General features: G+C 42.2%; 1 protein-coding gene across 10 annotated transcripts; it reads right to left on the minus strand.

Annotated features, from left to right (window-relative positions):
- Positions 1 to 80: 80 nt before the first annotated feature.
- Positions 81 to 6676, minus strand: poc5 (POC5 centriolar protein homolog (Chlamydomonas)). Of its 10 annotated transcripts, none has more exons than XM_076997660.1 (13): positions 6557 to 6674; positions 6154 to 6237; positions 5855 to 6002; positions 5545 to 5682; positions 5279 to 5454; positions 4010 to 4186; positions 3683 to 3787; positions 3290 to 3469; positions 2904 to 3069; positions 1290 to 1432; positions 807 to 926; positions 549 to 725; positions 81 to 295 (listed from the first exon to the last, which is right to left on the minus strand). In XM_076997660.1, exons 2-13 carry the CDS (start codon positions 6235 to 6237, stop codon positions 152 to 154), a joined length of 1758 nt encoding a protein of 585 aa, XP_076853775.1. In that variant the 5' UTR covers positions 6557 to 6674; the 3' UTR covers positions 81 to 151. The 10 variants fall into 10 exon arrangements, with proteins under 10 accessions (XP_076853775.1, XP_076853782.1, XP_076853781.1 ...); XM_076997667.1 differs by having other exon boundaries at positions 6154 to 6192; positions 6557 to 6652; XM_076997666.1 differs by lacking the exon at positions 6154 to 6237 and having other exon boundaries at positions 6557 to 6676.
- Between the last annotated feature and the right edge of the window lie 3861 nt (positions 6677 to 10537).

The raw sequence follows: 10537 nt of genomic DNA on the forward strand, positions 1-10537 counted from the left end.
TCATTAAACAAGGTAAATTTCCCAGCTTGTGAATTTATACCATTATGTATTTGTTTATTTCGGTGCATAAATGACTTGTGTAAACAGTTTCCCATCACACTCAGCTGTTTTCTTGTGTCCATGGAATGGGCGGTGGGTTGGGACAAACGTATCAGTCCACTACTTTGATGGAGTGAATGTGAAACGCGGAGGTTTGTCCTCTGGTCTGACCGGATGAATTCTTGGTGCTGGACACAGTCCGGCTCTGCAGACTGGAGCGCGGGAACTTGGCTGCTGTTGCCTGGGCGACAGTGAGCTGGGAAAGACCATGAGAGGAAATAAGAGAAAAACAACACAGCAATGTGTGATGAATTCTGGGAAATTTTACATGCTCTGCAATTACAACGGTCCCCCTGACTCCAAAGTGCTAATATGTTACCAACAATTAATATGTGCTAGCGTGAACCAGTTAGTATGAACTTATTTGCATGTGATAGTCTTCATTTAGTATTAGCAGTACCATAAGTTCCTTTATTATATACACTTTCTCAGTATATAGGGGCAGTTACCTGAGTGACAGGGTGGTGTCTTTCCACGATGACAGAACTCATGGGCGGGGCCACGCCCATCACCTGCACGCTGCTGGGGGGACGGCCCGTCTTGGTCAGCTCCGTGCGCCCAGTTATACGTGCAGTCACAGTCTTGGAAGCTTTCTGCTGTCCCGCTGTGACCATCCGTGCACTTGACTACAGAGAAGACCAACTCTGTAAATTCACTGTTTCCGTGGTGCTAAAGATGCTTTAAATACAGATATTCAGTGTATTTACCTGTCTCAAGGAGGTAGTGCTGCCCCCTGGTGGTAAAGCAGAGTTCAGCACTGTAGTGGAATGCAGCGGCCCTGCCCGGCTTGATGCAGTGTCATAGCCAGCCTGAGACGTAAAGCGACCCTGCAACACCATAATGGGTTTGGACTATTATGTGCGTTTACCAACAGTTTGGCTTGAACAGAACAGTTCTATGTCTAAAATAACCACAAAGTGCTTTTTTTTCTAGACACTGTGGTGCTTCTTAGAATTTTGACCATTTTGGAGATTCAACTCCTGGTTAATGAAGACATTGCAATTAGAAATCAGAAGGAAAACACTGTTTGGCATGTCTACAGATTTTTCAAAGACTGAACTAACCAGAGAAAATCAGACTAGCTCCCAGGTAAATGCGTTTATTATTAAGCAATCATTCCAAGTTCCAAAAAACTAATTCCAGTCGAATTCCCATTATCAGTTGGCTCTGAGGAATTTTTCATGGCTTACGGTCTCTGTGCCTTCTGTACTGCTGAGGGAGAGGCCCGGTTGCGTGGGAGATTCCATGAAGGTCGGGCTAAGGCGCGTGGAGGCTGCGGTCTGAAACGGACGGCTAGCCGAGGAACTGGGCTCGTCCCCTGAAGGCGCTGCATCTTGGAAGAAGGAAATAAGAATGCTGCTTTTATTCAGTCACAGCCACTACAGTGTTAAGATACACAGATACATCCAACCAGTAGACCAGTGGCTCAGTGTTAACCTGACAACGCTAGTGTGAGCATGGTCCCATCAGTCTAAACAAACCAATTTTGGTGATGGAAAAAACAAAGGAGTATGTGTTTATGGGAAGGTGGAGAGGGTTTTGTGAAGAGGGCCTTCAGCCTTTAAATGCAAGACGTACACTGCTGTGCTATGAACGGGCTGGTTTTTATACAACTTTTATAAATATCTTGCTTCAGTCTAGTTTCTAGAAGAACTAAAAACTTAAGACTGTCTGTGGTGTGTATTTCCTAAAGGAAAAAATGAAACGATAACAAAAAGGGAGGAATCCTGACCTTTCCCAGAATGCATTTACTTCCTCCAACTGATTTATTCTCAATAACATACTGGCTAAACAATAGAGAGCTAGAGAGCTATTCATGAAATACAGCATGGGAGAACTAAATGATGAAGCGGACAAGTACACTACTCAGCCCTGCAATTATTTATTGTTATAGATGGCGGCCAAGGAGATGAGTATTCTTCAACTGCTGCCAATGGCATCACTTAATACTGTGCCTTATTCAATCACCATCAAGATTTCTTTGTGAAGGGTTTACAAAGGATGGCAAGATTTACAGGCCTATTGAACACTTAGGTCAATAGCCTGTTTTCTGCCACTGTTGACGCACTGATATTGGATTCTAGCCATCCCTATCGCCCCTCCCCCTCCCTCCCCTTCTTAGCAGATAAGAGGAACACAGACCAACCTGGGGCCAGGCCATTACAATAATGAAGGCTACTTCAAACCCCATGACCTGCACACTGATGGGTGCAATGCCAAACTTTTTACTTTCATTTTCACTGTGGTCAGAAGTAACCTGGAGGTCGCCCCAGAGATCTTAGTATTCTGACTTGGCATGTTCATGATGCTGGCTCAGGAAACACTGATGGCCCAAACTAAGTTTCCTGTTGCTTAGCCGTTCGGAGAGTACCGAACACAGGTGCAGCGCTGCTGAACACGTGGATTTATAGAAGGGGATGAAGTTCTTAAAATGAGAAGAGCTTTGCATTCATATTTAATAAACAGGGTAAATAAATAATCACCTTTACTGTCTCAGTAATGCTTAGAGGGTTTTATTATGTCTCTGGCCATGTCTCAAACAGTTATTGTCATTTTGTTGAATAAATTGCCTAAAAAAGTATTTTGACCATTAAGTGCGAGTTGAAACTTCCAATTGCCCCTGGATTCTGAGTAATAAAATTATTAATAAAGTGTTACTTACAAATCAGTAAGCTTTTCATGCAGACACAAATTGCTTCCAGTCCCGGACCAAATTACAGTCCGAGATTGAGTCATGGGTTACGTGGAATAGCCTTAGCCACACGTAGGTTGCGGTGCCTCCTCTGTGCTAAAGGCTAGCTCACCTCGGTCCTGTCCAGCCGTCCCTCCGGTGTGGAACATGCTGAGGGCCTCGATGTTGAGTGCACACACACCACGCATGAAGGCCTTCTTCATGGAGTCTTCGTAGCGCTCCCTCTCCGCGTGCAGCCTTTGGATCTCAGCCTGGGCCCTGCGCAAGGCGTCCACGTGCTGAAACACACGCGCGCTCGGAGTGAGTCCCGCACTCGGCCCAACCGAACACCGCTCTTCGTTGGTAGCAACAACGCTTGGTGCCACATGACCCAAACTCTGGGACACACTACTCCCTCCCCTGCACCTCGTTCAGGTCTGTACTCACTACTGGTTAAATTAACTGGGACCATTAAACTGGTCAATGTGGCATGACGTAGTTTTCCCATGGCCCGTTCACCTCCGCCAGCTTGGCCTCGTAGTCCGTGGAGAGCTGCAGGCACACCTCCTCCGCCCGGGCCCGGCAGGCCCGCTCCACCCTCGCCCTCCAGTCCGTCTGGATGAGCGAGTGCCAGGCGGCCCACACCTTCCTCTTCAGCTGTAGCTGGTAGTGCTGATCCGCCATCCTGCATCCCTGCACCTGCGGCCCGGAGAGCAGAGACGTGTGGGGTAACGGCGTGTGGGGTAATTATCATTATCATTAAGTCAGCAATCCTTTGAAGAGTGAACTCTGAGAACATCAATCCTGTCCAGCATGGGTATGAACGTCTACATTAACCTGGCCTAGATAAACGGTTGTGGAAACAGGTGGAGGCCCTGTGCCTCCGTGCAGACGCCCCGTGTCCTTGCTCACCTCCTCCCTGGTGGTGCAGCGCTGGAGCCTCCAGTGGGTGAAGCTCCTCATCAGCTCCGTCCGCTCCCGCTGCCTGTCAACCGCCCGCGTCAGGTTCGTGATGACCTGCAACAAGCAGACAACAGCAGGGACTGTGGATCTGAGGTTTCTATATTCTATGTGCCTGACGGGTGCAATGCATGTTGATATCGAAAGCTAAAATGATTCCTATGGTCGTTGTTTTAATTTAGTGGCGTTATAATTCATATGCCGAAGTTCTGCATCATGTCTGTGATCGTTGCCACGTTGCCTTTTTTTCTAAACCAGAAGAAGGGGAAGAGGACATACCTCGTCTTTCCTCTGATTGGAGGTCTGGTAGGTCTTGAGCAGGTCCTTCAGGCTGTCCATCTCTGCATTGATGCCCGCTACATGGGCGGCGTGTTTCTCCCTCTCTTTCTTCATCTCCAGCTTGTGCTGCTCCATCAAGGTCAGCTTCCATTTCCTCAGCTCCATCATCACATTACTCTAGAATGTGTGGGAAGATTCAGGTGCCATGTAGCAGATGGGAGAGACCTCTGTGGGACAAACTGGCTGAGCAGCTTGCCAGCAAAATCTTTAGCACCGTTATGATCAATAGTCAACTAGCAGAACCATTCAATTCAATCAGCAATCTCCAAATGTTAATAAAACACTATTATAAACCACAACCCATTAAGAAATATAACAGTGATAATATTTGTTTAGGCTCTGTACTACAGAACACTGGATTTATATTGAAACATTGGTTATGGAGTCCAACCGAAGTATGCCAACTTTAATGTGAAGACATTGGGTGAATCATGATTCACAACCTATTCAAAGTCTTCATGTGTCACCACCACTTTCAGTTCCCACTTGTTTGGGCTTTCAGTCTATTTTTGAAAGCAGCATGCTCTGTGGGGTTAAGTATACATGATTGATCTGGGTAATCTAGAACCTTATACATTTTGGCCCTGAAAGAAACTACATGATTGTTTTAGTAGTGTTTTGTAGGGAGAAGCAAGGTGAAACACCATGTGCTAAATTTTAAGGCACTTTAGAGTTCATCCTCAACTGTGAAATAAAAACGGACAGGACATACCGTTCTGCTGGTAGCCATTCACACACCTATTCCACCATGTTTGACAGGCGTGATGAGAGGCTTTGGACCACGAACAGATTTCCTTTCTCATTCAAACCCATCCCATCACTTTGATACAGTTCCATCCGAACCCCGTCTGCCTCACGATTTATCTGACTAACCTATTCAGATTTTCCAGCCCCAGGATATCCACCTGCTCTACTGGATCTGATTTATTTTGTCCCCATGCTGAAGAACAACAGTGTGAGTGCCTAAATGTCTACATTTGTGTAGTTAAGGCCTGAAATCATGCTGAGCTGGCCCAGAAATAACTGTGTAGCTCCATCCATTATTACTTATGCACTGAAAGTGGTGACTCTCCTAAATGGGTTTACCTACCCCAAAAACTGCAATCCAGTGTGCTGGAGTATAGTTTCAAAAGAATGAGGAAAAAAAAAAAAAGAGTGATTATACAATTACTTTTGAACTGCCCTACACATTTCAGATGGAGCTCAAACCTTTAGGTTATTACTCCAGGTATCCAGGATGTTCTCCATCTTGTTCAGATTCTCCTCAGAGATGAACATCTCAGTCATCATAGTGATCGTAGGATCTGGACTGCTCTGCCCAGATCTGTCTGACCTAGTCAGAGTTCTCTCGGATTCTCTCTCAAACCTGGCTTCCATCTCCCGCCCTGAAGGCAATGCGATATTCACTGGCATTAGCAGCAAATGTACTCTGAGATCAGATGCTACGCACGTCTTGTAGTGTTAGGTAGACTTACCTTGAGAAATTTGACTCGGTGGTCTGGATCCTCCTAACAGTGGTGTAGTTGTGCCTGAAAGAATCTCACTTGAACACGCAGATTCCTTCCCATATTCTGATGTCAAAAACAGTATTTTCCATATTCTGATGTCAAGTACTGCAAAGTACAAAACTATAAACACTACTTAATGAAACAAGCAGCCCAAATGTAACAGCACATTGTGTACCGAATATCATTTGTTTTAAAGGAGTCTAAGAAGCCTGCAACTATACCGTTATCTTAATCCACTTACATATACAACATTGGTATAATGAAGAATTCTTCCAACCTTCATGCACCTGAAATCTTGCATCATCCATTAAACTGGGACTCTGGGCCTTGTCTGGTGCCAACGAGCTGCTCAGCAGTTGTGATGGATGACTGGGCTCATACTTGGGAGTGACCACAGCGAAGCGAAGCAGTTCTTCATACTCATCCTATCATGAGAGGTTGTGAAATATTAGACATGTCACTTCACAGGGCACCTCCGCACAATATGCGCGTTTCTATCAATCTAACGATATCTATGCACCTACAGCTAAAAACCCCCGATATCCAATATCTGCTGTTATGGGAACATCTACTCACTTGAAGTTCAGAGGACACAGAGCTTCCTCTATCCGAGTCCTTGGGTAGGTTAAGACCATTAGTCTCACCTTCATCTGAGGACATCTTTAGACGCGGAACAAACTAGGACTTTTCACACGCTATTTACAACCCGTAACTACACACGGGTTTTATATTTAAACATGATTTAAACAGCTTTATTAGCTCGTTTACGTTCGTAAATGTAACTTCAGCTAACAAAGTAGCCTAGCCAAAGTTAGCTAGCGTTCATTAGGAGGCCAGCTGGTTGGCTGCACCTTAGCTAGCTGGCTAGTTATCTGTTGGCAAGCATTTCTCAACTGTATAGACTGTGGCGTTAGTGAGTTAACAGCTATTATCCTTTATGGCGTTAGTAAGTTTTGTCCTTTATCGATATAACTCCTACCGTGTTATTAAATCCTCAGTGCAAACACAAGCTTGTGTGATGTTGGCGTTTCAAACGGTTGAAGCGTCGAGCAAGCTTTAATCGTACTGGTTTAAAATTTGACATGCCGTTCATTACCTATTTTGATTGGTCAGTTTGTTCCTGTGGAAACGTAGACGCTGGAGCCACAGTTGAAGCTGATTTCCTATCTTGCTAGCTGAGCTACCCGTCTCAGCAACGTTACCAAAGATTAATGTATGAGTAACTGTACGAATCGAGCGTATGAACTAAAATAAGCATAATTGTAAAATATATATCCTTTACAGCAAACAGTTGAGTTATACCAACTCATAGTGGGGCTAAAAAGTGATTTAAACCACCATTTAAAACACTTTAGGTCCTTTAAGCACTGTATAGGCTTGATAAATGCAGGGGTCCCATATTGCGTATTAAGCTCTATTTTATTTATTTTACCCAGATATATATTAAGAACACCTGTGTGCTTTATATAGCCTACAATAATAATAAAGTAATTCATTTAAAAGTCTTTATTTGTTTTTATTTATTCCATTCTTAAGCATAAGACAGTGTGTGCCCCTCCACAAGGACAAGTTTTTATATTCATTTTCCCTCAGCTTGATAATCACATGTTCAGCCTGCGGTGGTGTGTAACTATCAGGCATTAAAGAACAGCGGATATTTTTGTTGTTGTTTTTTGGTGTTATTTAAACTCACATAAAATAATTAGGCCCTGTATTCCCTTGCATGGAGCCAGAGCCTGAAGTGAAACTTCATATCCATCTCGCAATAATTCTGAAACGTTTCTTTAATTATCAGTTTCAAATTAGCTGTGCTGTAAAGTAATATTGGCATGTTTGTAAAAAAAAAAGCTTCACTAAATGAAGAACTATTTATAAACCAAAAGAGTCATCGTTTAGGTGCAATCAGCAGAGGGTGTGTTGGCAGCTCTCTGAATGAAAAATACGAGTTAATTTTGAGAGTGCAGTGACAAATGTTCTGCTTTCTTGCATCTTTTTGCATTTCTCTGCTCTGCCCAAAAAACCTTACTGTTTTACTCTCTCTCTCTCTCTCTCTCTCTCTCTCTCTCTCTCTCTCTCTCTCTCTCTAAAAGAAAAATCATTTTCATGCACATCCTATTGATACTGTAGCTTTGGTTTGATGCTTTGTCCAATCTATTACACAAAGAACATGGAACAAACCTTTACAACCATGATTATAGGTGGTTCTGTAATAATATTACCAATGAACAGTGTGCCTTTTTGCTATTGTAAAGACTGCCCAATTGAATACAGCAGTGCACACTTTATATATGGTAACAGATTCATATTAAGATTTTTTGCTAGTTTGAACCACTACTGAAGTGACTTAATTTCCTAAAATAACATAAAGAATATATGATTTACCTGTAATCTACTTGGCTGCTTATTAACATGAAATACCTTGCTCTATTTTCATTGTTTGACTTCAAGTTCATCTCTGTAATCCACAGCAAAAAAAATCCACCTATGTCTGTAGCCAATCAGGCAACCTCTCAATAAGGAGGCGGTCCTCCATGCCTGTCAGTTATATTGTACGTACATGCTAATGTAATTTACGGCAGCTTTAATTCTTTAATCATTTCTGACCACACGACACTCAAACGTCAATAGTCCGGCCTCAACGCTGTGCTCGATACTCTCATACCAACACGGTGGCGCAGAGAGTGGCTGCTAATTTGTTCACACTAATAGGCAGTCTACAGTCATTGAACCCATACAGGTACATTTATAGTTCTCCTTATACAGCAGCCGGTGAATGTAGCTCCTACACTGAAGTACTGATTTGTAGCACTATTTGAAGCATTAGCATGGCTCATCACTGACTGCATCATAACCCCGCCCTCGTAACTGCCTGGAAAATCACTACATGGAAGACGCTGGCCTACGTCATTGGTTCAAGTTCCTTTATCTTCTCATTTAACTGGCTAAACTTGGTCACGTTGTTTAGGTCAACACAGAACAATTCACGACTTTTGAAGTGTTTTGGCATGGAATTCTCCTTGGCATTGCTTGTGAAAACTCAAGGGCATTGCAGAGTGATTTACAAAAGCAATAACCAGATTATAAGTGTCCATTATGAATTTATGTTTATAGCAGTGGGAGAAGGCATGAAACAATAAAGGTAGCAGTGCATCATTTGTTGTGGCCAAGTCTCTCATATTGCTACCTATGTAGGTGCATAATGAAAATGTTTGAATGAATCATCATAAAAACAATAACAGTTATATCCATCTGCACTGATACCAAATTTCATTTGACAGTGTTTCAGATGTTCATATGTTTCCTGAACAAAACAGTGAAGAAATGGTCTAGATTTGTCTATTTTATTCTATATGTGGTATTTGCATTTGGAGTATGTTGTTAATGCCAATAAAGTAGGCTGACTTAAAAACCCTTCAAGTTACGATAAATTATACAGTTCCTTGGTGTGGTCTCAACAAGAAATTAAGTAAATCTTTGATTACTTAGCAGATTTCTAGACTGAGCCAAAACTTTCTTCACAATATAATAGGGGCTGGGTATGGCCTTAGTTCTTGGGGAAGCCAATGGATTTTTTACAGATTTTGATTGTGGCATAGTGCATAAAACTCTTATGGTACTGGGGTACTGAGCATGCATTAATGGTGTTAGTAGGACTGGGTAAATCAGGGAGGCCAGTTTAGGTTTACATTTAAACTGTCAGAATGAGAAGAAAACTCAATTTCAAGAAATTTCTCTAAAAACATGGAGAGAGTCTTGTAGCCCTGGGAAGATCTTTCCAAAGTTTTCATGCATGCTCAGCAAAAGTGCAGTTCATCTTTGATTTGAACGTTGATTTAGGGACAGCTAATACCCCCTGGTTCAACACTCCAAATTCTCATATTCTTATATGTGGGAAGTAGATCCGAGACTTCCTCATGCAGTGTTTTATAAGATAGTGGTATTGTAGTATGATTCTTAGATTTGGTATCCGTGAGAAGACAGGCTACATCATTTTGTACATGCTGAAGGTGAACAACATCTTTAGAAAATTATTGAAACTGATCTGAACAAGATTCTTAACTTACAGTGAAAGAATAGTAGGGGTGAAAAATCACACCTTGTAGTCAGAAGATTAACATTCAGCCCCTCAGAACCAAGAGCTAGACAGTAACATAAAACGAAACATTTGTTTATTCTATAAAAATCACATTAGTTATGAATTGTATGAGTGTACAAGGGTTTGTTTGTATATATCGGTTTCATAAGCTTTGCTGTATACTGTTGCTTTGTAGAGGCAGCACAAGCTGGATTTTAGCTGGCCCAGATCACAGTCCCTGATGGACTAATATTTCACATTGGTGACTCTTTAAGTTAAGTGCTTCTTGGCTTTCCATCATTCTGGCTATGAGTATAGTCAGCATGCCAGAGCAACTCCGCCTTCCTCAGTCATACCAGAAGAGCTCCAAAGGTCACCCACCATTACAATCAGTTCATTTAAAGACTGGAGACTGATGATCTACATTCAAGGTCATGCATTTAAATTCTCTGTATTGTTCTTGATAGATGATGCACGACATTAACTGACTGAAGCGATGCAGCGTAATGTTCTGTTTTGTATTTTGCCAGGACAGTCAAACTAATGTAGTGACTGTAAGGAATACATGTATGGATTTAAACAGCTGGAAAATATAAGGTGAAATAAGCCTCAGAGGTAGAAAACACGAATGGAACCATAATGTACAGTTTTAAATAAAGCACTGAAATATGCACTGCTGGTTTTAGTATTGTGAATTTGATGCTTGTGCTTGGCCTTTATTTCAGCAGACGTATCCTCAAGAGTAGTCCCTCTTTTATAAATCCATAATTAGTATAGCATTAGTGCATTATAAGAAAGCCCATGACCCTTAATTACAATAACATTTTTAAGAGTAGGACATGTCAGAGTGACAGGACTTTATGAAAATGGATCTGTGAAATATTG

Source organism: Brachyhypopomus gauderio, chromosome 3 (genome assembly GCF_052324685.1).
Source record: "Brachyhypopomus gauderio isolate BG-103 chromosome 3, BGAUD_0.2, whole genome shotgun sequence".
Classification (NCBI taxonomy): domain Eukaryota; kingdom Metazoa; phylum Chordata; class Actinopteri; order Gymnotiformes; family Hypopomidae; genus Brachyhypopomus; species Brachyhypopomus gauderio.

Excerpts from the sequence above, each read along its gene's own strand:
- poc5 (XM_076997660.1), bottom strand. The coding sequence starts at position 6,237 with ATGTCCTCAGATGAAGGTGAGACTAATGGTCTTAACCTACCCAAGGAC. Across the intron at positions 3,788-4,009 it reads CCAATCAGAGGAAAGACGAG|GTCATCACGAACCTGACGCG; the intron begins GTATGTCCTCTT and ends TGCTTGTTGCAG. Across the intron at positions 296-548 it reads GACACCACCCTGTCACTCAG|CTCACTGTCGCCCAGGCAAC; the intron begins GTAACTGCCCCT and ends GGTCTTTCCCAG.